The 27,446-nt window shown below is 39.8% G+C and overlaps 1 protein-coding gene and 1 long non-coding RNA gene across 4 annotated transcripts in view; one reads left to right on the top strand and one right to left on the bottom strand.

Annotated features, from left to right (window-relative positions):
- LOC133658821 (transcriptional enhancer factor TEF-3-like) overlaps positions 1 to 27,446 on the top strand; it is a 96,697-nt gene that overhangs the window by 47,708 nt on the left and 21,543 nt on the right. For 2 of the 3 annotated variants that reach the window (XM_062061250.1, XM_062061248.1), the window contains exons 3-8: positions 4,471 to 4,535; positions 15,023 to 15,094; positions 15,893 to 16,027; positions 18,779 to 18,822; positions 19,083 to 19,129; positions 19,222 to 19,352. In XM_062061250.1, the coding sequence (XP_061917234.1) occupies positions 15,926 to 16,027; positions 18,779 to 18,822; positions 19,083 to 19,129; positions 19,222 to 19,352 (324 nt within the window). In that variant the 5' untranslated portion in view covers positions 4,471 to 4,535; positions 15,023 to 15,094; positions 15,893 to 15,925. The remainder of the gene's footprint in view (positions 1 to 4,470; positions 4,536 to 15,022; positions 15,095 to 15,892; positions 16,028 to 18,778; positions 18,823 to 19,082; positions 19,130 to 19,221; positions 19,353 to 27,446) is intronic. The other variant, XM_062061249.1, reaches the window with a different exon arrangement.
- The window catches only part of LOC133658823 (uncharacterized), a 29,119-nt gene continuing 7,600 nt past the window's right edge, over positions 5,928 to 27,446 (bottom strand). Inside the window, exon 3 of the long non-coding RNA XR_009827536.1 lies at positions 5,928 to 6,561. This is a non-coding gene — a long non-coding RNA (uncharacterized LOC133658823). The remainder of the gene's footprint in view (positions 6,562 to 27,446) is intronic.

The raw sequence follows: 27,446 nt of genomic DNA, 5'->3' as shown, positions 1-27,446 counted from the left end.
CATGATTGCACAAGGGTTTTCTAATCATCAATTAGCCTTCTGAGCCAATGAGCAAACACATTGTACCATTAGAACACTGGAGTGATAGTTTCTGGAAATGGGCCTCTATACACCTATGTAGATATTGCACCAAAAACCAGACATTTGCAGCTAGAATAGTCATTTACCACATTAGCAATGTATAGAGTGTATTTCTTTAAAGTTAAGACTAGTTTAAAGTTATCTTCATTGAAAAGTACAGTGCTTTTCCTTCAAAAATAAGGACATTTCAATGTGACCCCAAACTTTTGAACGGTAGTGTGTGTATGTATATATATATATATATATATATATATATATATATATATATATATATATATATATTTATATATATATATATATATATATATATATATATATATATATATATATATATATATATATATATATATATATATATATATATATATGTCTTAATTAGATTATCCAAAAAATAGTGCTCGATACCGTGGTAGAGCGTAATATGTATGTGTGGGAAAAAATCACAAGACTATTTCATCTCTACAGGCCTGTTTCATGAGGGATTTCCTAAATCTCCTGAGGATTGAGGAAATCCCTCATGAAACAGGCCTGTAGAGATGAAATAGTCTTGTGATTTTTTCCCACACATACATATACATATATATATATATATATATATATATATATATATATATATATATATATATATATATATATATATATATATATATATATATATATATATATATATATATATATATATATATTATATATAAATTTTTTTAGCCCAATGTGGCCCCCATGTCAAACAGTTTTGACACCCTTGACCTAAACAAACAATAAATAGTGGATAAGAGGAATGTTAAATGTTTAAAAGCCCCCCGCCCCCCACTCCCCCCACAATATTTTTACATGCTATAATATATTAAAAAAAAATTAGGAAATTATTTTTAGCGAGAATTACCTGCCAGCAGATTGCAGTTGTTTTGTGCTTCATTTAGAAAATCAATGAACAAAAAAGCTTGGCGTTTTATTGCTTGACTGTACTGAAAAGCAGTGAATTGTGATCCTGGCGGACCATACCCATGTTTTATTGTGATGATGGTGGACCATTACACCACTGGGACATACCCATGTTTTATTGTGATTCTGGCGGACCATTACACCACTGGGACATACCCATGTTTTATTGTGATGATGGTGGACCATTACACCACTGGGACATACCCATGTTTTATTGTGATGATGGTGGACCATTACACCACTGGGACATACCACATGTTTTATTGTGATGATGGCGGACCATTACCCCACTGGGACATACCCATGTTTTATTGTGATGATGGCGGACCATTACACCACTGGGACATACCCATGTTTTATTGTGATGATGGCGGACCGTTACACCACTGGGACGTCACATACCCATGTTTTATTGTGATGATGGCGGACCATTACACCACTGGGACATACCCATGTTTTATTGTGATGATGGCGGACCATTACACCACTGGGACATACCCATGTTTTATTGTGATGATGGCGGACCATTACACCACTGGGACATACCCATGTTTTATTGATCATATTTCCTTCAGGTCCTATTCCTTATATGCATTTGGGCAAAATAAGAGGGTGAAAGACACTTTCCCCACCTTCTCCCAGTGCCACCCTCTCTGCTTTAAACGTAACTTAGATAATGGGTTTAAAGTGCTTAGTCACTAGAGAAAAGTGCTATACAAATATAATTCACTTGACATAAATGTGGCCACTTTCATGGGGGTGTAATGTGAGCCTCTCAAGTGTGAGGGTGGTGGCATGGGGGGAGAACGAGGCCAAGATTTAGTGTGTGGCGTAAAGGCATATTCCATAAACATTGACACACACACCAGCTGCCTGGCATGTCACTAGACCGGGCCTCCTGTCTGTCCTCGGTCCCAGGATCTGATAACTGGCAATGTACCACACCTGCTCCACCAGTGGGAGCTGTCTGTCACTGACCCACAGTCACTGTGGAAGTACAAGAACGGGCCAAGGGTCTGGGCTTTTACAAAGACTCATTCAGTTTGCCCTAATCCTTTCCTTGACTCTTAGTCCTGCTGTAGTCCACTGCACATATACCTTGTTTGGTGTCCGGAACCCAGCTCACAGTTTGACTTGCACAACTTTCAAATTGTGTCTGTACTTGAGATCTCATTGTGGGCTAAGCATGGTTCCTTCCTCAATTTTGAGAGTTAGTTATGCACTAATGGTGCAGATACAGTATCATACACATTTGGAGGGTACCCGGTTTTTTTGATTGATTGAGACTTTTATTAGTAGATTGCACCGTACAGTACATATTCCGTACAATTGACCACTAAATGGTAACACCCCAATAAGTTTTTCAACTTGTTTAAGTCGGGGTCCACGTAAATCAATTCATGGTAAAGTTTGGTAAAGATACATTGTGGTTGTTTGTCTATGACCATGCTAGCTTAACTTATTATAAGTGTACCAGTTGTGTCCAGTACATTTGAATGACTGTATTGACCTGAATATAAGACAATATGCTTCATTGATTTCCCTAGTCTTAATATTAGCATCATAACTTCTCCCCTGTTGTTTACTAACTTGTTCACAGCCTTTGAGACACTAGTGGGTTCTAGTGGGTGAGACATAAAAGCTCTGACTGATTGGTGAAAAGTCATTTTGTTGATTAAATGTATACAGGCGGATTCAAAAAGAATAGGCCAACATCATCAGGCATGTATTCAGTTCTAAAGCCTCGTAGTAGACTGAATCAATGCTCATTTGACGCAGGAGTTAGCCAAGTTTTATTGTCTTACAATTTCCCCGTTGTGGTCGAATCATTTGTTTCGACGCTGTTCAGTTGTAGGAAGACTAGGTGTTTAATTACCTTCACAATCGTTCTTGTCTGTACAGTAAAGTTCAAATTTGAATGACAATAAAAGGAAGTCTAAGTCTAAAATGGTGACTCCTCAACAGAAGGCGTTTTGTGTGCTTGACGTTGTCCGTGCTGCCATGTTGAGCACCATGAAATAAACACTAGTGGCCTCCATGTTGAGCACCATGAAATAAATATCTAGTGGCCTGCATGTTGAGCACCATGAAATAAAAACTAGTGGCCTGCATGTTGAGCACCATGAAATAAACACTAGTGGCCTCCATGTTGAGCACCATGAAATAAATATCTAGTGGCCATGTTGAGCACTATGAAATAAATATCTAGTGGCCTGCATGTTGAGCACCATGAAATAAAAACTAGTGGCCTGCATGTTGAGCACCATGAAATAAACACTAGTGGCCTGCATGTTGAGCACCATGAAATAAATATCTAGTGGCCTGCATGTTGAGCACCATGAAATAAAAACTAGTGGCCTGCATGTTGAGCACCATGAAATAAACACTAGTGGCCTGCATGTTGAGCACCATGAAATAAATATCTAGTGGCCTGCATGTTGAGCACCATGAAATAAACACTAGTGGCCTGCATGTTGAGCACCATTAAATAAACACTAGTGGCCTGCATGTTGAGCACTATGAAATAAACACTAGTGGCGTGCATGTTGAGCACTATGAAATAAAAACTAGTGGCCTGCATGTTGAGCACCATGAAATAAACACTAGTGGCCATGTTGAGCACCATGAAATAAATATCTAGTGGCCTGCATGTTGAGCACCATGAAATAAATATCTAGTGGCCTGCATGTTGAGCACCATGAAATAAACACTTGTGGCCTCCATGTTGAGCACCATGAAATAAATATCTAGTGGCCAAGTTGAGCACCATGAAATAAACACTTGTGGCCTCCATGTTGAGCACCATGAAATAAATATCTAGTGGCCATGTTGAGCACCATGAAACAAATATCTAGTGGCCTGCATGTTGAGCACCATGAAATAAACACTAGTGGCCTGCATGTTGAGCACTATGAAATAAATATCTAGTGGCCATGTTGAGCACCATGAAATAAATATCTAGTGGCCTGCATGTTGAGCACCATGAAATAAACACTAGTGGCCTCCATGTTGAGCACTATGAAATAAACACTAGTGGCCTCCATGTTGAGCACCATAAAATAAATATCTAGTGGCCATGTTGAGCACCATGAAATAAACACTAGTGGCCTCCATGTTGAGCACTATGAAATAAACACTAGTGGCCTCCATGTTGAGCACCATAAAATAAATATCTAGTGGCCTGCATGTTGAGCACCATGAAATAAATATCTAGTGGCCTGCATGTTGAGCATGAAATAAATACTCCAAGTTTTGTGTTCAAGCTAAGTTTTGTATCGTTTTTCATTTTTGAAATATCTAGTGATGATTTTGGCGTCTTCTTGTTGAGTCACCTTGTATATCTCAAGTCCCCCAACAAGAAGTTGTTTGGAATTTATTGGAGGGATTTGTAGTTTATTTTGGATTTGACTTTCCAACTGTCAACTTAAGATGTTGTTTTGGTTACAGGACGCAACGAGCTGATAGCACGCTACATCAAACTGCGCACTGGGAAAACGCGGACCAGGAAGCAGGTGAGTCCAATGCCGCTCGTTAGCTGGCTCTATTTTTAACGGACTACGTAAAGTCCACCCCTGCTGAGTGATGCCCCCAACACTGAGGATTGGTTCAGGGTCAGCAGCCCCAGCCTAAAGATGATATGTGGCTTTGAGCTGAGCTGCTTGTTAGAAGTGGCAAGAAGCTGGGGAATATGGCTAGGAGGGGACTAAAGAGGGATTTGGAACTTTATCCTGGATGTGGCATCTGATACACATGGACTGATGCAGGGCAATGATGGATGTCAGGGAGACCCGCTGTGTCATCTGGCAAAGTCGGTGTGGGAGTGGTGATGATGACATCAGACTTTTACAAGATCAATACAACCAGCTGTAGCCTTTTTGAGAAGAAAGCAGATTACCTGGAGAGATCCTTACCTTATCTTAGATCCTTATCTTCATCTGAGGGCACAGTGCAGTTCAACTTTGCCAAACATAGACCAGGGCTCAAACTCAGGGCCACACCACAATTATGGCTTATCTGTGCTGTAAAGTTCAAATTTGAATGACAATAAAAAGGAAGTCTAAGTCTAAGTCTAGTCTAAGTCTAAGTCTATATGCATACATGTATATATTTTTTTTTCTATACCCCTTTGTCTTTTTTAAGAAGGACAAATACAGAATATGCATATACAGTGGTACTTCGGTTTTTCTTAATAATTAGTCCCAAAAGGTCAGACCAAGTACAAAAACCCCAGCATTTATCTGTTTTAGACACCCAACAAATGTAACGCAGAACACAGTTCATAGCGAATTATTTAAATTGTACATGCAGAAAACAATGCAAATTACAAATAAATGACTAATCAAATAAATACATGAACATTTAACATCACTTTATTGAAGACCGTTGTTGGCGAAGACAGCGATGAGTGGACAAGGAGAAGGAGAGGACGCCACCTTTGTACTTTGCTATGATTTCTGCATTACTGGAATCACGGACAGAATTGGCCAATAAAAACAGAATCTACTAACAAATGCGGAAAGTTGCGAGAATGTACGAAATATGACTTAAATGATGTCATTTCTTTAAGGACCCATTTACAGGGACCCGTGCACATCTTCACAAACACACAACTGCTCCCAACCAAAACCTCCATGGAGCTGCTTCACCACTTCACTAGCCGCCCTGCTTCCTACTTGGGGGAACTCTGCCTCGATCTGGGACACACTCACAATTTGAAACAAACAAAAGTCTCCAAGGAGTTTGAGTTTGAGTTTATTTGGAACATGAAAGCATACAACATGATACATCACAATTTCCAGTTTCTCTTTTCAACATTTTGGAAAAGGAGTAGGAAGAAGCAGAGCTTATTTAATCCTACCCCTTTTCCTTTACATAACAGTTGCTAAAACTTTTGTTCACTTCCTGTTCTCAATTTATTCACAATATACTCCATAAGTAATCACAAAAATGTTTCTATACTTGACTTAGGTGATCTATATATACAACTGATGAATATGATTTTGCTTTTTCCCTGACATATTTCAATGGTTATACATTCTAAGATATTATCTATAGCAAATGACATGTTTTTTACCACTTTGTAGTTCAGGTTCTTCATCACGTACACAGCTACTCCTCCTCCATTTTTGTTGCTTCTGTTGATGTAGTTTAGTTCATATCCTTCCAGATCAAAATCTATTCCTTTTTTATCATCAATCCATGTTTCTGTGACAGCAATGACTTTGAAGGGTTCCTTGATGTGTTCCAAAAAGTTCTTAATATTGTTGTAGTTTGCATACAAGCTTCTGCTATTGTAAACTTTAAAAATTGTCCAGGTCCTTGATGTCATGGACAGCAAGTACTCTTGCTTCTGGACCTCCATTCAGCTTGATGTAGATTATACAGTTGGCGCTCCAAGTTCCCTGGATTTTTCCCTGTTTTCTCAAGTCGCGTGCTTTCTTGGCGATTCCAGCATTACGTTTTGTGAGATGCTCATTCATGTACACACTTGTTCCCGTCAGCTTCCTTCCCTGTCTCAGCAGTGCCATTTTGGATTTTCTGTTTACGAAAGAAAAACAATGAAAGCCATTTCTTATTCCAAGTGAAAAACACAAAAAAACACTGTGCTGCTGATGCTAGCCACCTGTCATTGTTTACTGTACTATATTACTATAGGGCTTGGAAGTTGTTTACTGTACTATCTTACTATAGGGCTTGGAAGTTGTTTACTGTACTATCTTACTATAGGGCTTGGAAGTTGTTTACTGTACTATATTACTATAGGGCTTGGAAGTTGTTTACTGTACTATGTTACTATAGGGCTTGGAAGTTGTTTACTGTACTATCTTACTATAGGGCTTGGAAGTTGTTTACTGTACTATCTTACTATAGGGCTCGGAAGTTGTTTACTGTACTATGTTACTATAGGGCTCGGAAGTCGTTTGCTGTACTATGTTACTATAGGGCTCGGAAGTTGTTTACTGTACTATGTTACTATAGGGCTTGGAAGTTGTTTACTGTACTATGTTACTATAGGGCTTGGAAGTTGTTTACTGCACTATATTACTATAGGGCTTGGAAGTTGTTTACTGCACTATGTTACTATAGGGCTTGGAAGTTGTTTACTGTACTATGTTACTATAGGGCTTGGAAGTTGTTTACTGTACTATATTACTATAGGGCTTGGAAGTTGTTTACTGTACTATATTACTATAGGGCTTGGAAGTTGTTTACTGTACTATGTTACTATAGGGCTTGGAAGTTGTTTACTGTACTATGTTACTATAGGGCTCGGAAGTTGTTTACTGTACTATATTACTATAGGGCTTGGAAGTTGTTTACTGTACTATCTTACTATGGGGCTTGGAAGTTGTTTACTGTACTATCTTACTATGGGGCTTGGAAGTTGTTTACTGTACTATATTACTATGGGGCTTGGAAGTTGTTTACTGTACTATATTACTATAGGGCTTGGAAGTTGTTTACTGTACTATATTACTATAGGGCTTGGAAGTTGTTTACTGTACTATATTACTATAGGGCTTGGAAGTTGTTTACTGTACTATATTACTATAGGGCTTGGAAGTTGTTTACTGTACTATGTTACTATAGGGCTTGGAAGTTGTTTACTGTACTATGTTACTGTAGGGCTTGGAAGTTGTTTACTGTACTATGTTACTATAGGGCTTGGAAGTTGTTTACTGCACTATGTTACTATAGGGCTTGGAAGTTGTTTACTGTACTATCTTACTATAGGGCTTGGAAGTTGTTTACTGTACTATATTACTATAGGGCTTGGAAGTTGTTTACTGTACTATGTTACTATAGGGCTTGGAAGTTGTTTACTGTACTATCTTACTATAGGGCTTGGAAGTTGTTTACTGTACTATCTTACTATAGGGCTCGGAAGTTGTTTACTGTACTATGTTACTATAGGGCTCGGAAGTCGTTTGCTGTACTATGTTACTATAGGGCTCGGAAGTTGTTTGCTGTACTATGTTACTATAGGGCTTGGAAGTTGTTTACTGTACTATGTTACTATAGGGCTTGGAAGTTGTTTACTGCACTATATTACTATAGGGCTTGGAAGTTGTTTACTGCACTATGTTACTATAGGGCTTGGAAGTTGTTTACTGTACTATGTTACTATAGGGCTTGGAAGTTGTTTACTGTACTATATTACTATAGGGCTTGGAAGTTGTTTACTGTACTATATTACTATAGGGCTTGGAAGTTGTTTACTGTACTATGTTACTATAGGGCTCGGAAGTTGTTTACTGTACTATATTACTATGGGGCTCGGAAGTTGTTTACTGTACTATCTTACTATGGGGCTTGGAAGTTGTTTACTGTACTATCTTACTATGGGGCTTGGAAGTTGTTTACTGTACTATATTACTATGGGGCTTGGAAGTTGTTTACTGTACTATATTACTATAGGGCTTGGAAGTTGTTTACTGTACTATATTACTATAGGGCTTGGAAGTTGTTTACTGTACTATATTACTATAGGGCTTGGAAGTTGTTTACTGTACTATGTTACTATAGGGCTTGGAAGTTGTTTACTGTACTATGTTACTGTAGGGCTTGGAAGTTGTTTACTGTACTATGTTACTATAGGGCTTGGAAGTTGTTTACTGCACCATGTTACTATAGGGCTTGGAAGTTGTTTACTGTACTATCTTACTATAGGGCTTGGAAGTTGTTTACTGTACTATATTACTATAGGGCTTGGAAGTTGTTTACTGTACTATATTACTATAGGGCTTGGAAGTTGTTTACTGTACTACCTTACTATAGGGCTTGGAAGTTGTTTACTGTACTATATTACTATAGGGCTTGGAAGTTGTTTACCGTACTATATTACTATAGGGCTTGGAAGTTGTTTACCGTACTATGTTACTGTAGGGCTTGGAAGTTGTTTACTGTACTATGTTACTATAGGTCTTGGAAGTTGTTTGCTGTACTATGTTACTATAGGGCTTGGAAGTTGTTTACTGTACTATGTTACTATAGGGCTTGGAAGTTGTTTACTGTACTATGTTACTATAGGGCTTGGAAGTTGTTTACTGTACTATCTTACTATAGGGCTTGGAAGTTGTTTACTGTACTATGTTACTATAGGGCTCGGAAGTTGTTTACTGTACTATATTACTATAGGGCTCGGAAGTTGTTTTCTGTACTATGTTACTATAGGGCTCGGAAGTTGTTTACTGTACTATATTACTATAGGGCTTGGAAGTTGTTAACTGTACTATCTTACTATAGGGCTTGGAAGTTGTTTACTGTACTATCTTACTATAGGGCTCGGAAGTTGTTTTCTGTACTATGTTACTATAGGGCTCGGAAGTTGTTTACTGTACTTTGTTACTATAGGGCTTGGAAGTTGTTTACTGTACTATGTTACTATAGGGCTCGGAAGTTGTTTACTGTACTATGTTACTATAGGGCTCGGAAGTTGTTTACTGCACTATATTACTATAGGGCTCGGAAGTTGTTTACTGTACTATATTACCATAGGGCTTGGAAGGGCGTGTGATCTGGCAATGCAGTGTGGTGCCCACTAGACATTTTGCTGGACGTGGGTTTGGTTTACATGGCTCTACTGTAATGTGAGAGAGAGCAACAAACTTAAAATTAAAATGGATTGTTGAAAATAAAAAAATTCAAGGTACTGCACTGAGATAAACTGTACTTTATTCCAAAGGCTCGCGACCTCGAAAAAATAAGTTAAATTGTTGGAATTGGTCCGTATGAACATGTCCAATGGACAAGAGATTTGGAAAGCTATTGGAATAAAACTTGAATATAATTGATGAACAGAGTCACAGCGGGTTTCCAACAAACAACAAACAAACCCATTATTCATTTTAAATACTTTGATCACTGCGCTTCTGCTCTGAAAATAATACTCATTCATTTACGTGCTTACCCAAGACTAAAAGTAAACGGACAACATGTTGTTGTTTGTCGCTTGCAGGTAGCTTGGCTAAGCTAACAGCTAAGTGAATAAAAGATGGCATTATTCAAAGTTAGCAGCGTGAACACAGCAACATGTACCAGGTGATGGCGTTAAAAGTCACGACTATTCCCCGCCTCTTTATTAGCTTCTTAACCCAATTTCCTTCGACTTTGCTTTCACACTGGAAATGAGAAGAAATCTCACTAAATAGTTTTTTTTCCCCTGAAGCCATCGTGACAACCATCGTGGCAGTTAAAGACGCCGCATGCAACATGATGAATACAAAAAGGCAACTTAAGTCTTGTATAAATAAGCCATTCCGATCCAACAAGAGCCACAATGCAATGCCTTTTTTTTCTCACATTTTCAAGCCCTAAAGTTTGGCCACCAAATAATTACGGATTCATCCTTGGATCTGCTTTATTTGACTTCAAGGCATGATAGAGACTTTTAACATGTTTGGTAGGTTGCAACATTATTGTGCTTTGACTTGAAATACTGGGCAACATTCTCCAATGATGTATTTCATCAATAGATGTTCAGATTGTTGCATTTATTAACAAACATTTTATTCCTTGACAAAAACAGCACACACTCTATGTTGGTAAAATAAGTGTTCAGAGTGCAGGATCAGGGGCCTTTTTTAGGCCTTTGACTTTTTGGAAAATGAAATGAGTTCATTATTAAAGATGGGTATATTAGCTATTTGTTTTGTCAAGTCAAGTCAACTTTATTTATATAGCACGTTTACGACAACTTTTAAATTGAACCAAAGTGCTTTACAGGTTAAAAAAGCATAGAGCAAAAAAACAAAACAAAAAACAAAAACAAATAAATAAAGAACATAAACAATGAATGAGCTGAACAAGATAGTGCAAAAGCAATACGGTAAAAGGGGTCGAATAAAAAGTACAAATTTGCTTAATAATAAAAGTGTGACAAATTGAAAAATAAAACTAAAGCGAAGGAATGGGGGGGTGGGGGGGGACAAGAAATGGTGGCCTAATGGGCGGACTCAGCTCAGGTCAAAGGCCAGCGAGAAGAGGTAGGTCTTATGTCCCACTGGGGTGAGTTTCCCTTGCCCGTATGTGGGCTCTGTACCGAGGATGTCGTTGTGGCTTGTGCAGCCCTTTGAGACACTTGTGATTTAGGGCTATATAAATAAACATTGATTGATTGATTGATTGATTAAGAAGTGTTATAAGACGTACGCTAGAATAAATAGTTTAGCATATGCTGGTACACACTTGTCAGTATGCAGCCCTCCATGGAGAACACTGGACACTACCACTATAGATAGTCAAACATTGCAGGAGAACACTGGACACTACCACTATACATAGTAAAACATTGCAGGAGAACACTGGACACTACCACTATAGATAGTCAAACATTGCAGGAGAACACTGGACACTACCACTATAGATAGTCAAACATTGCAGGAGAACACTGGACACTACCACTATAGATAGTCAAACATTGCAGGAGAACACTGGACACTACCACTATAGATAGTCAAACATTGCAGGAGAACACTGGACACTACCACTATAGATAGTCAAACATTGCAGGAGAACACTGAACACTACCACTATAGATAGTCAAACATTGCAGGAGAACACTGGACACTACCACTATACATAGTAAAACATTGCAGGAGAACACTGGACACTACCACTATACATAGTAAAACATTGCAGGAGAACACTGGACACTACCACTATACATAGTAAAACATTGCAGGAGAACACTGGACACTACCACTATAGATAGTAAAACATTGCAGGAGAACACTGGACACTACCACTATACATAGTAAAACATTGCAGGAGAACACTGGACACTACCACTATAGATAGTAAAACATTGCAGGAGAACACTGGACACTACCACTATAGATAGTCAAACATTGCAGGAGAACACTGGACACTACCACTATAGATAGTCAAACATTGCAGGAGAACACTGAACACTACCACTATAGATAGTCAAACATTGCAGGAGAACACTGGACACTACCACTATAGATAGTAAAACATTGCAGGAGAACACTGGACACTACCACTATGGATAGTCAAACATTGCAGGAGAACACTGGACACTACCACTATAGATAGTAAAACATAGCAGGAGAACACTGGACACTACCACTATAGATAGTCAAACATTGCAGGAGAACACTGGACACTACCACTATACATAGTAAAACATTGCAGGAGAACACTGGACACTACCACTATAGATAGTAAAACATTGCAGGAAAAACACTGGACACTACCACTATAGATAGTCAAACATTGCAGGAGAACACTGGACACTACCACTATAGATAGTCAAAAATTGCAGGAGAATACTGGACACTACCACTATAGATAGTAAAACATTGCAGGAGAACACTGGACACTACCACTATAGATAGTAAAACATTGCAGGAGAACACTGGACACTATCACTATAGATAGTAAAACATTGCAGGAGAACACTGGACACTACCACTATAGATAGTAAAACATTGCAGGAGAACACTGGACACTACCACTATAGATAGTAAAACATTGCAGGAGAACACTGGACACTACCACTATAGATAGTAAAACATTGCAGGAGAACACTGGACACTACCACTATAGATAGTAAAACATTGCAGGAGAACACTGGACACTACCACTATAGATGGTAAAACATTGCAGGAGAACACTGGACACTACCACTATAGATGGTAAAACATTGCAGGAGAACACTGGACACTACTACTATAGATAGTCAAACATTGCAGGAGAACACTGGACACTACCACTATAGATAGTAAAACATTGCAGGAGAACACTGGACACTACCACTATAGATGGTAAAACATTGCAGGAGAACACTGGACACTACCACTATAGATGGTAAAACATTGCAGGAGAACACTGGACACTACCACTATAGATGGTAAAACATTGCAGGAGAACACTGGACACTACCACTATAGATGGTAAAACATTGCAGGAGAACACTGGACACTACCACTATAGATGGTAAAACATTGCAGGAGAACACTGGACACTACCACTATAGATGGTAAAACATTGCAGGAGAACACTGGACACTACCACTATACATAGTAAAACATTGCAGGAAAAACACTGGACACTACCACTATACATAGTAAAACATTGCAGGAGAACACTGGACACTACCACTATAGATAGTAAAACATTGCAGGAGAACACTGGACACTACCGCTATAGATAGTAAAACATTGCAGGAGAACACTGGACACTACCACTATAGATAGTAAAACATTGCAGGAGAACACTGGACACTACCACTATAGATAGTCAAACATTGCAGGAGAACACTGGACACTACCACTATAGATAGTAAAACATTGCAGGAGAACACTGGACACTACCACTATAGATAGTAAAACATTGCAGGAGAACACTGGACACTACTACTATAGATAGTCAAACATTGCAGGAGAACACTGGACACTACCACTATAGATAGTAAAACATTGCAGGAGAACACTGGACACTACCACTATAGATAGTCAAACATTGCAGGAGAACACTGGACACTACCACTATAGATAGTAAAACATTGCAGGAGAACACTGGACACTACCACTATAGATAGTAAAACATTGCAGGAGAACACTGGACACTACCACTATAGATAGTAAAACATTGCAGGAGAACACTGGACACTACCACTATAGATAGTAAAACATTGCAGGAGAACACTGGACACTACCACTATAGATAGTAAAACATTGCAGGAGAACACTGGACACTACCACTATAGATAGTAAAACATTGAAATTCTTCAACATTAAATGGAACAAACTAGAACAGATTTCATCTGGTGCTATATATAGGAGTTCTTTCTTGAATTCCCTAGTGTTTCTCCTCTTGTTTATCAAAGTGCTGCAACTTTCTCTGGCCTGGTGGTGGATTCTTTTCCAGTCGTACTCAATAATAATAAAAAAAAAGCCGAGAGAAGGTGTCCCTCATGTGTGGGATTCTTTGTTCGGGCACTCAGTTCCGCAGAATGATATCAAATGTAGCCGTCACGCAATTTAGAGCACACATGTCCACTGCAGAGGACACATGTTCTCTAAGACAGTGTTTTTCAACCTTTTTTGAGCCAAGGCACATTTTTTGCTGTGAAAAAATCCGGAGGCACACCACCAGCAGAAATCATTAAAAAAAACGAAACTCAGTTGACAGTAAAAAGACGTTGTCGCAATTGTTGGATATTAATTTAAACCATAACCAAACCATGCATCAATTTAGTTCTTGTCTCAAAGTAGGTGTACTGTCACCACCTGTCACATCACGCCATGACTTATTTTGAGTTTTTTGCTGTTTTCCTGAGTTAGTGTTTTACTTCTTGTCTTGCGCTCCTATTTTGGTGGCTTTTTCTCTTTTTTTTTGGTATTTTCCTGTAGCAGTTTCATGTCTTCCTTTGAGCGATATTTCTCGCATCTACTTAGTTTTAGCAATCGAGAATATTTCAGTTGTTTTTATCCTTCTTTGTGGGGACATTGAATGTCATGTCATGTTCGGATGTACATTGTGGACGCCGTCTTTGCTCCACAGTAAGTCTTTGCTGTCGTCCAGCATTCTGTTTTTGTTTACTTTGTAGCCAGTTCAGTTTTAGTTTTGTTCTGCATAGCCTTTCCTAAGCTTCAATGCCTTTTCTTAGGGGCACTCACCTTTTGTTTATATTTGGTTTAAGCATTAGACACATTTTTTACCTGCACCCCACTGTTTCCCACATCTACAAAGCAATTAGCTACCGGCTGCCACCTACTGATATGGAAGAGTATTACACGGTTACTCTGCCGAGCTCTAGACAGCCCCGACACTCAACAACAACACATCATTTGCAGACTATAATTACTGGTTTGCAAAAAATATTTATAACCCAAATAGGTGAAATTAGATAATCTTCCACGGCACACCAGGCTGTATCTCACGGCACACAAGTGTGCCGCGGCACAGTGCTTGAAAAACACTGCTCTAAGAGAATATTGCTATTATAACGAGGTTTGTGTTTTTCTCCCAGGTGTCCAGTCATATTCAGGTGCTGGCTCGGCGGAAGGCCAGGGAGATCCAGGTGAAGCTGAAGGTACGCTACGTGAGTCAACCTTTTTTTATTTCTTTCCAAAGCAAATGAGGCCGATTTGTTAAACAGCAAGTGGCAGATGGTTTGCCTCGTGCTTCAAGAAAGATGGTGGATTTAATTGCGTCCTGTAATTGATGTTTTAAAGGTGATGCTTCAGAGGGCCTCCAGGCTTTTATGGCGTTATGAGAACCATAAACACCTTTGTCAGGGAACAAATGAACCCCTGCAGGCATGACATGGAAAGTGTGAGCGCTCACACATCCCAGTCCTTCCAGCACTTTCTCAGTTTGCATTTCTCCCCTCGCACGCTGCTAGTGGCAGCCGTGGTCCTCGCCCTCGCCGTGGCTGCGAGCCATTAGTCTTCAGCTGGCAGCGCCCCGCTGGTCACAGGTTTAGTGTTTGTGACGAGGCTTTTTAAATACTTCTCTGCGGTAACCCAGATCCAGACCACATGTGCTCCTATTTCAGCCATGCCCTTGTGGCGTAGAATAGTCCAGTGTGCTTGGGACTCCACAGTGGATTGAGACACAGCAGGTGGATCACCTTACCAGAAAGCAGCTGCCGTTTTCAACTTTTGGGTGGCGTTAGTGCTTTGCTGGTAATGATTACATCACCCTGCGACCTGACGCGTCCTCCAACAGAAGCGGCTTGTCATCGCCTCGCCAAAGCAATAAAGCAAAGTCTTGTCTGTAATATCACCTTGTCTTCACCTGTGCCGCGGGATCCCCTTTTTAGGGCTCCGCTTGGATTACGGGCCAAGTGGGACTTAGAAGATGAGTCCTGTGTCTGTGTCTGTCCCTCCCTCTCTAGGACCAGGTGGCCAAAGACAAGGCCCTGCATAGCATGGCCACCATGTCCTCAGCCCAGATCATCTCACCCACCGCCTTCCAGAACAAGATGGCACTCCAGGGCCTCTCCAGGCCGGCGTACCCCACAGCTGGTGGGGTGAGTCACTGAGCTGATGATCAGGACGCTCTTAGTCCCTTCCCATGCACCTCATCCAACTGTTACATTGCTTGTCCCATGCACCTCATCCGACTGTTACATTGCTTGTTCCATGCACCTCATCCGACTGTTACATTGCTTGTCCCATGCACCTCATCCGACTGTTACATTGCTTGTCCCATGCACCTCATCCGACTGTTACATTGCTTGTCCCATGCACCTCATCCGACTGTTACATTGCTTGTCCCATGCACCTCATCCGACTGTTACATTGCTTGTCCCATGCACCTCATCCAACTGTTACATTGCTTGTCCCATGCACCTCATCCGACTGTTACATTGCTTGTCCCATGCACCTCATCCAACTGTTACATTGCTTGTCCCATGCACCTCATCCAACTGTTACATTGCTTGTCCCATGCACCTCATCAGACCGTCACACCACATTAGATACATGAAACCAATGCAGGAGGTGTTTGCGGGGGGCGTGGTTGGGGGCGTGGTTATTTACCGCTAGAATTCACCAACTCGAGTATTTCATATATATTTCATATATATATATATATATATATATATATATATATATATATATATATATATATATATGAAATACTTGACTTTCAGTGAATTCTAGCTATATATATATTTATTTTATTTACATAAAAGAAATACTTGAATTATCTATCCATTAGATGGCTGTATTGTCCTGTTTAACTTCTCTGTTCATGACTGAGAAATCATTTCGGCCACCGTGTTCAATGGAGAAGTCTGTTCTACATATTTACAGGCAACATACACCTTCCCCTTCGAACTGTCCTGGATGAACTGAAATTCTTGTTTCCATTCGTTTTGGAACTTGCAAGCGTATTTATATTGTGGGAAAGCGGACGTGAGAATAGTCTGTCCCCACTCAGTCTCGGGTCCGCATTGGGGGGGCGTGGCCTCCAGCTCCGGCTGAATACCGAGATTTTGGCAGGAGAAAATCAGAGGTGCTGAATAACGGGATTCTCCCGCTAAAAACGGGAGGGTTGGCAAGTATGATGTATTGTCGTGGAGATAAAAGTCACTGTGAATGTCCATTTCGCGTTCTCGACTCTCATTTTCAAGAGGATATAGTATCCGAGGTGGTTTAAAATACAAATCCGTGATCCACAATAGAAAAAGGAGAAAGTGTGGAATCCAATGAGCCAGCTTGTACCTAAGTTACGGTCAGAGCGAAAAAAGATACACCCTGGCGTCCTGCACTGCACTCTAGTCCTTCACTCTCACTTTCCTCATCCACAAATCTTTCATCCTCGCTCAAATGAATGGGGTAATCGTCGCTTTCTCCATCCGAATCTCTCTCACTGCTGGTGTAAACAATGGGGAAATGTGAGGAGCCTTTCAACCTGTGACGTCACGCTACTTCCGGTACAGTCAAGGCTTTTTTTATCAGCGACCAAAAGTTGCAAACTTTATCGTCGATGTTCTCTACTAAATCCTTTCAGCAAAAATATGGCAACATCGCGAAATGATCAAGTATGACACATAGAATGGATCTGCTATCCCCGTTTAAATAAAAAAATCTCATTTCAGTAGGCTTTTAAACATACACTAATACTTTGTACAAAGTTGCATACCTGTTTTTACCCCGCATTTCACCCTTCTTTCCAGGCGCCCTCCCGTTTTAATAGTTTACTGAATTATATTTATTACTTTATTTATTACTTTCATAAAAAAAAAACACCTCTCCAATGAAAGCATTGAAACTAGGGTTGATTATGCATGCAGTACTCCCGCCACCCTGCAGGGGGCAACAGTGAAGCAGCAGTGGGTGAGTAGAAGGAGACGACTCATTCAAACCTGGAAAAAAAATCTAAATTGCAAAAATAAGACTATTAAGAAGGACTGGACAACAAAGTATGAATGTTCTATCCTCAAGTAAGTGTTCCAGTCATTGTTTCCTGTCGGACCTTTTAAGTGACGGACACATTGATCCAGACTAGCAGCAACAACGCTAGACATCCCAGCGTGTAAACTTCATCACCAAACTTAGTCCAACATTTCTTAGTAGATATCATTTGTGCAAAAATATATTTACTTTTTGTATTGAAATTGCTGACTTTGTGATGTATTTTGTCTGAGAGTAACTGCCGATCAACCTCGTTGAATACATGTAGTACTACATTTGACCAGTAGAGGACGACAATGCTAATAGTGATGAGTCCCATACAATGTTTGGTGTGTGAATGTTGTGTCATTTCTGCGTGTGTAAACACGTTATACATGTATCTTTATATTTTTAGCCTTACAAACCTAAATGAAGGAAGAAGTGTAAAAAGGAAAATAATTCAAAAGAAGGAACATCAATTATGGTTCTTCATACTGTTAACTAGCTGCACACGCTGGAAAGGATCAGTGAGGGCAGAATAATGAATGTACTGACAGTGCAGTGTGAAAGTCCATGTGTTTACTCTGCAATGAAGTAAACAAACTCTCAAAGAAATATAAACTGCGGAGGCACTTTGTGACCAAACATCCCTTGAAACTGCGGCCCCTTGAAACTGTGGCCCTCTTCATGATGTGGCTGAATATCCCTGCTGTCGCCACTAAAGCCAGGCAGTCATGCATTGAGGTGGAAAGATGACAAATGCCCTTATTTTCTGGAAAATGTCCCTATTTGTAAATGTAAATGTTGCCATTTGAAGTCATTGAGTACTTGAAGAAATAATAACAAGTGTCATGTCATTATGGCTTCCCTCTGTGTTGCAGTTTTGGCACGGGGCCCTTCCAGGCCAGCCAGGAGGCCATGAGGAGTGAGTGGACATTTCTCATTTGTGACGCCATGTGATCGTTGTCTTCTCAGCTAAAAGCAAAGCTCAAGTGCATTTGAAAAGTGTCTAAGAAATGTGCGAGACAAATGAAAGTGCATGTGTGTAAATGATAAGTTGATAAGTCAGCTGTCAAACGTCAGGCATGCGGCCGTAACACTCTTAGAGGTCAGGCGCTCCAATTAGATGGGTCACAAGGCAGGGATGGTGCCTAACATGCCTCTCCTCTCCTCTCCTCTCCCCAGCATTAAGCCCTTCTCCCAGCAGACTTACGGCCCCACCCCCATAACAGGTGGGCTCCTCTCTTGCTGGCAAAGTCATATCACACGTCAGTCCACCATCTTTTCATGTTCGCCACTCAAACTTGCACGTCCTTCACTTCAGGTTACGAAAGCACTGCAGGTCTGTCCATGTCCCCCGGGGCCCCCCCTTGGCAGGGTCGATGTATCGCCAGCTCCAAGCTGCGAATGCTGGAGTTCTCCGCCTTCTTGGAGCAACCCCAAGACCCAGAGACGGTAAGTAAACCCAGTCCAAAGTCCACCACATGTGTGTCGCAGTATCATTAAAGAGCACGTACTGTAAGTAAGACCACACATCCTTTTGACAGTATATCCCCTAAAGTAGCAGTACTACCGTAATGAAACTTGTATACCAGACCTGGGCAAAATAGGGCCCGCGGGCCACATGCGGCACATTAGGATTTTCAATCCGGCCCGCCGGACATTCCACATTATTATTTTAGACCTTTAAACATCAAAAGTGTATTTGCCATTATGATGTGCAGTGCTGTTTTTAACTCTTGAACTATAGAAAGTATTTCAATGGTTGAAATCTGCACTTTTGTTATTATGGTCATGTGGTCACAGCAGCTCAGACCAGGAACAAAGCAGAGTGGGCGGGGCTTGTTTTCAGAGCAGCCTTGCCCCAAACGCGTTTGTCAGAAACACAGATTTTTACAACACATTTCTGCATAAAAGTGATAATTTGCAGTCAGTCAGTCACATCATCTTCTCATCTTCCCGAGGACATGACCTGGGTGTAGTTACTGTACCTCTAGTGTAACTAACACATGACCTGGGCGTCCTCCATGGTAGTTACTGTACCTCTAGTGTAACTAACACATGACCTGGGCGTCCTCCATGGTAGTTACTGTACCTCTAGTGTAACTAACACATGACCTGGGTGCCCTCCATGGTAGTTACTGTACCTCTAGTGTAACTAACACATGACCTGGGCGTCCTCCATGGTAGTTACTGTACCTCTAGTGTAACTAACACATGACCTGGGCGTCCTCCATGGTAGTTACTGTACCTCTAGTGTAACTAACACATGACCTGGGTGCCCTCCATGGTAGTTACTGTACCTCTAGTGTAACTAACACATGACCTGGGCGTCCTCCATGGTAGTTACTGTACCTCTAGTGTAACTAACACATGACCTGGGTGCCCTCCATGGTAGTTACTGTACCTCTAGTGTAACTAACACATGACCCGGGTGTCCTCCATGGTAGTTACTGTACGTCTAGTGTAACTAACACATGACCTGGGTGTCCTCCATGGTAGTTACTGTACCTCTAGTGTAACTAACACATGACCCGGGCGTCCTCCATGGTAGTTACTGTACCTCTAGTGTAACTAACACATGACCCGGGTGTCCTCCATGGTAGTTACTGTACGTCTAGTGTAACTAACACATGACCTGGGTGTCCTCCATGGTAGTTACTGTACCTCTAGTGTAACTAACACATGACCCGGGCGTCCTCCATGGTAGTTACTGTACCTCTAGTGTAACTAACACATGACCCGGGCGTCCTCCATGGTAGTTACTGTACCTCTAGTGTAACTAACACATGACCCGGGTGTCCTCCATGGTAGTTACTGTACCTCTAGTGTAACTAACACATGACCTGGGCGTCCTCCATGGTAGTTACTGTACCTCTAGTGTAACTAACACATGACCCGGGTGTCCTCCATGGTAGTTACTGTACCTCTAGTGTAACTAACACATGACCTGGGTGTCCTCCATGGTAGTTACTGTACCTCTAGTGTAACTAACACATGACCTGGGCGTCCTCCATGGTAGTTACTGTACCTCTAGTGTAACTAACACATGACCCGGGCGTCCTCCTTGGTAGTTACTGTACCTCTAGTGTAACTAACACATGACCTGGGCGTCCTCCATGGTAGTTACTGTACCTCTAGTGTAACTAACACATGACCTGGGCGTCCTCCATGGTAGTTACTGTACCTCTAGTGTAACTAACACATGACCTGGGTGTCCTCCATGGTAGTTACTGTACCTCTAGTGTAACTAACACATGACCTGGGTGTCCTCCATGGTAGTTACTGTACCTCTAGTGTAACTAACACATGACCTGGGCGTCCTCCATGGTAGTTACTGTACCTCTAGTGTAACTAACACATGACCTGGGTGTCCTCCATGGTAGTTACTGTACCTCTAGTGTAACTAACACATGACCTGGGTGTCCTCCATGGTAGTTACTGTACCTCTAGTGTAACTAACACATGACCTGGGCGTCCTCCATGGTAGTTACTGTACCTCTAGTGTAACTAACACATGACCTGGGCGTCCTCCATGGTAGTTACTGTACCTCTAGTGTAACTAACACATGACCTGGGCGTCCTCCATGGTAGTTACTGTACCTCTAGTGTAACTAACACATGACCTGGGTGCCCTCCATGGTAGTTACTGTACCTCTAGTGTAACTAACACATGACCTGGGCGTCCTCCATGGTAGTTACTGTACCTCTAGTGTAACTAACACATGACCTGGGTGTCCTCCATGGTAGTTACTGTACCTCTAGTGTAACTAACACATGACCTGGGTGTCCTCCATGGTAGTTACTGTACCTCTAGTGTAACTAACACATGACCTGGGTGTCCTCCATGGTAGTTACTGTACCTCTAGTGTAACTAACGCTGACTAGTTATTGTCTTGCCTTTAGTCCAGCGTGGGGGTGGCGCTAGCATCATAGTCTGGGGTTCCTTGAGTGCTGCCCACATTTGGGGAGCCGTGGTTCATTTAAGGAAACATGCTGTGTCAGCCATTATTGTCATGTTTCAACTTTGAATATTTAGTGTTGTGTAATCCACCAGAGACCAACTCGTTATTACTGGAATCCTCTTCCACTTCTCCATGATGGCATTACTGCAGGAGCTTGTGGACACCTTGTGTCCTTCCTTCCTTCCTTCCTTCATAGGTGCTTAGTTGGAGGAGACATACTTGGCTACTCATTGAGCCCCGGACAAAATAATCCACTTATCTTGCCACCTAGTTAGAAAACAACAACAACTGTGTTCACTTCTTTTCACTCAGTAAAGTTCTAGTCAAGCTGTACACTGACTACTTTGAAGCATATCCAAGTTTAGTGTGTACTCTTTTGTAGTGCACTGTGTGTATATCCTTATGTCCTCTGCAGTGAACATTTGTCTGCCACATAACACTAAAAATAATAAGCTGTTTTTTCCCCGCACTTTTGTAAAGAAACAGACCAAAACCAAACGTCCACTGCAGAGGACGCTGGTCCCTCGTTTATGGCTGTTATTTTGTTCCAGACATAAAAACACATTTCCACATTATTTATAAATGTAATATTGATTTCCTGGCTCGAGCATACAAAGTGTTGAAGACTTTGTAAATACATGATGGTTGTCAGGCACTCTTTAGTCGCCTCATTGACTACAACATGCTAATGTTGCCTGAGCCAATCAGTGATGGACTTGGTGTCATGATGTAGTGACCAATACTGCTCTACTAGCAGCTGTGCTTTCATGCTTCATGAGGCCAAACATGTAGACCAGGGGTCACCAACGTGGTGCCCGCGGGGACCAGGTAGCCCGTAAGGACCAGATGAGTAGCCCGCCGGCCTGTTCTAAAAATAGCTCAAATAGCAGCACTTACCAGTGAGCTGCCTCAATTTTTTAAATTGTATTTATTTACTAGCAAGCTGGTCTAGCTTTGCCCGACATTTTTAATTCTAAGAGAGACAAAACTCAAATAGAATTTGAAAATCCAAGAAAATATTTTAAAGACGTGATCTTCACTTGTTTAAATAAATTCATTATTTTTTTTACTTTGCTTCTTATAACTTTCAGAAAGACAATTTTAGAGAAAAAATACAACCTTAAAAATGATTTTAGGATTTTTAAACACATATACCTTTTTACCTTTTAAATTCCTTCCTCTTCTTTCCTGACAATTTAAATCAATGTTCAAGTAAATGTATTTTTTTTATTGTAAAGAATAATAAATACATTTTAATTTAATTCTTCATTTTAGCTTCTGTTTTTTTCAACGAAGAATATTTGTGAAATATTTCTTCAAACTTATTATGATTAAAATTCAAAAAAATTATTCTGGCAAATCTAGAAAATCTGTAGAATCAAATTTAAATCTTATTTCAAAGTCTTTTGAATTTCTTTTAAAATTTTTGTTCTGGAAAATCTAGAAGAAATAATGATTTGTCTTTGTTAAAAATATAGCTTGGTCCAATTTGTTATATATTCTAACAAAATGTAGATTGGATTTTAACCTATTTAAAACATGTCATCAAAATTCTAAATTTAATCTTAATCAGGAAAAATTACTAATGATGTTCCATAAATTCTTTTTTTAAGTTTTTCTCTTCTTTTTTTCGGTTGAATTTTGAATTTTAAAGAGTCGAAATTGAAGATAAACTGTTTCAAAATGTAATTGTAATTTTTTTCGTGTTTTCTCCTCTTTTAAACCGTTCAATTAAGTGTAAATATCATTAATTATTAATAATAACATAGAGTTAAAGGTAAATTGAGCAAATTGGCTATTTCTGGCAAATTATATAAGTGTGTATCAAACTGGTAGCCCTTCGCATTAATCAGTACCCAAGAAGTAGCTCTTGGTTTCAAAAAGGTTGGTGACCCCTGATGTAGACTATGCTTCACTAAATAACAAATCTGCCAGGTGGTGAAGCGGCATGTGGCGAGAGACCACTGTAGTTTTTATCAGCACCATTAACAGTTATTGGCTGAACCAGCAAAGATAAGAATGAGACCTTTGCATTATTTACAAAACACAATACAAAATCAATCATGCACTTATTTGGTACCAAATAACATAGACATGTTGTAAGGGTACGCAGCATGGAGTGCTACTGCCTGCTGGCGCTGACGAGACGCGGGCCGCCATCTTGGAGTGGTGATCAGTGCAATTCATTTGGCAGGAGCAATGAACTGTCAGCGCATTTAATTCATCTTACCTCACTGAATACCACTGATTTTCACACACTTTTTTGTCATACTTGTAGCTATGATAAAGGACACATGTTTTATTATTCATAGTTTGCTTAACAGTAATAGAATATTGTTATATGCTGTAAGTGACCAGATCAAAACTGGGAATATAATCCCAGAGAAGGGTCAGCTATTTTGAAGTTGAAGAAACAATATGATGAGGTTATATATACATGCTACATAAACAATGTATGAATACATTAGATATCTATATATCTTATAGACTGTATCTCTGTTGAGAGTTTATTCTGTCTTGACACTTTGTATTGATATTTTCTATTACATTCTTCCCTTAAATGATCATATTTGCACTGATTGTATTATATGTATGTTTGATGTATGTGGCTTTGGATAAAAGCTTCTGCCAAATACTTCAACATAAACATAACTGTTACCCCTGTTGGCTTTTACAATCTTTATCTTCATCATTTATTTCAACTTTATGTTATTCAAGTATGACATTTTTAAATGTCATTAATTTCATTGACAAGCAATTCTATTATGGTCATACTCTTGTTTGCTAGCGGCGAGGATTTCAGTACTATTGAAGATCTTTGCTCCTTCTCAACTCTGTGCTAATATTCTTTTCACAAAATACAACCAATAGTACGTTAATGTTAAATCTTACTTGTGAAAAGTAATCCCCCGATTCCTATTTTCAACAGTCCGCTCATTTGAGCAGGAAAACGCTGAACACCATCTTTGTTTTCTAGCTGTCAACTGTCAGTTTAGCATCTTTGTTTTCTAGCTGTCAACTGTCAGTTTAGCATCTTTGTTTTCTAGCTGTCAACTGTCAGTTTAGCATCTTTGTTTTCTAGCTGTCAACTGTCAGTTTAGCATCTTTGTTTTCTACCTGTCAACTGTCAGTTTAGAATCTTTGTTTTCTACCTGTCAACTGTCAGTTTAGCATCTTTGTTTTCTACCTGTCAACTGTCAGTTTAGCATCTTTGTTTTCTACCTGTCAACTGTCAGTTTAGCATCTTTGTTTTCTACCTGTCAACTGTCAGTTTAGCATCTTTGTTTTCTACCTGTCAACTGTCAGTTTAGCATCTTTGTTTTCTAGCTGTCAACTGTCAGTTTAGCATCTTTGTTTTCTACCTGTCAACTGTCAGTTTAGCATCTTTGTTTTCTACCTGTCAACTGTCAGTTTAGCATCTTTGTTTTCTACCTGTCAACTGTCAGTTTAGCATCTTTGTTTTCTACCTGTCAACTGTCAGTTTAGCATCTTTGTTTTCTACCTGTCAACTGTCAGTTTAGCATCTTTGTTTTCTAGCTGTCAACTGTCAGTTCAGCATCTTTGTTTTCTACCTGTCAACTGTCAGTTTAGCATCTTTGTTTTCTACCTGTCAACTGTCAGTTTAGCATCTTTGTTTTCTAGCTGTCAACTGTCAGTTCAGCATCTTTGTTTTCTACCTGTCAACTGTCAGTTTAGCATCTTTGTTTTCTACCTGTCAACTGTCAGTTTAGCATCTTTGTTTTCTAGCTGTCAACTGTCAGTTTAGCATCTTTGTTTTCTACCTGTCAACTGTCAGTTTAGGCTGCTCGCCGGCTCCTTATCACCACTTCAAGATGGCGGCCCAATTTCTCGCGTCACAGCAGTCAATGCTGCGTCTACTTATAACATGTCTATGGTCACTACTATCTTGACAATATGCTGCACAGTGTTTATGTCTGTAGACCACTCAGCTGTACTTACAGTACATGACACATGGGTTTTTTACGTCTATAGTCAGAAATCCCTCTTTTTTACCTCTGTGAAAATATAAAAAAATATTTTCCGTTTTTCTTTATTTTTTCCGACCTACAATGTGTGTTAAAATCTTGGACCGTTTTTTTTGCCATACCTGCCAACAACTACGGTTTTCCCACAGTGAGTAGGGTTTTTGATCATCCCGTGGTAAAAAGTATGGTTTTCCATTAAAAATGATGAAGTTAGAAACTGAAGCTACGCAGTGAAGCAACTCCACGGTCAGGGCACAAAATACACGGGAAACATCTATAAGTTTTAGAACATCCATGATTGGTTGGTTGTTTACTATGATGAGTCACCATTGGTTAAGATTGGGGCAAAACGTTAGGGACAGGCCAATCAGAGGCAAGATATCATGGAACCAGGAAGTGACATCACAAGAGACATCCCAAATGATGAGGAGAGTCGGAGAAGAGAAGATTGATGTATTAAAACAACTAGTGGAAGATGGCAGAGGGATTGTCTTCCTTAGAAGTTTCTTGTAGTGAGGTAGACCACGTCCAGGAAAGCCACAATGTGGGCCACATTTGGACAAATGTATGATAAAACATTTATTTGACTTGTTTACCATGTGAGCACAAATAAAAAGTGGAAGAGGTGGAATACGCACATGATTGTGGCAGACATGTTTGCTACACTATAGAATTATTTTGACTCAGGGGGCCAAATTTAGAGAAAAAAATGTGTCGGGGGGGGGTCAGTATATCTGATTTTAGGTTTTGTTTGGTGCCTCGTCTGAGCTGCTGTGACTTACATGACCAGAGTAACTAATTACATGACCATAGTAACTAATTACATGACCATAGTAACTAATTACATGACCATAGTAACTAATTACATGACCATAGTAACTAATTAGATGACCACAGTAACTAATTAGATGACCACAGTAACTAATTACATGACCATAGTAACTAATTACATGACCATAGTAACTAATTACATGACCATAGTAACTAGTAGGGGTGTGGAAAAAAATCGATTTGAATTCGAATCGCGATTCTGACGTTGTGCGATTCAGAATCGATTGTCATTTTTAAAAAATCGATTTTTAAAATTTTTTTTATTAATTTTTATTTTTTTCAAATGAATCAATCCAACAAAACAATACACAGCAATACCATAACAATGCAATCCAATTCCAAAAGCAAAGCCGAGCCAGCAACACTCAGAAGTGCAATAAACAGAGCAATTGAGAGGAGACACAAACACCACACAGAACAAACCAAAAGTACTGAAACAAAAATGAATATTATCAACAACAGTATCAATATTAGTTACAATTTCAACATAGCAGTGATTAAAAATCCCTCATTGACATTATCATTAGACATTTATAAAAAAAGAACAATAGTGTCATAGTGGCTTACACTTGCATCGCATCTCATAAGCTTGACAACACACTGTGTCCAATATTTTCACAAAGATAAAATAAGTCATATTTTTGCTTCATTTAATAGTTCAAACAAATGTACCTTATTGCAATCAGTTGATAAAACATTGTCCTTTACAATTATAAAAGCTTTTTACTCTGCTTGCATGTCAGCAGACTGGGGTAGATCCTGCTGAA

This window comes from Entelurus aequoreus, linkage group LG10, assembly GCF_033978785.1.
Source record: "Entelurus aequoreus isolate RoL-2023_Sb linkage group LG10, RoL_Eaeq_v1.1, whole genome shotgun sequence".
Classification (NCBI taxonomy): domain Eukaryota; kingdom Metazoa; phylum Chordata; class Actinopteri; order Syngnathiformes; family Syngnathidae; genus Entelurus; species Entelurus aequoreus.
This window is presented reverse-complemented; position numbering and strand designations above follow the sequence as displayed.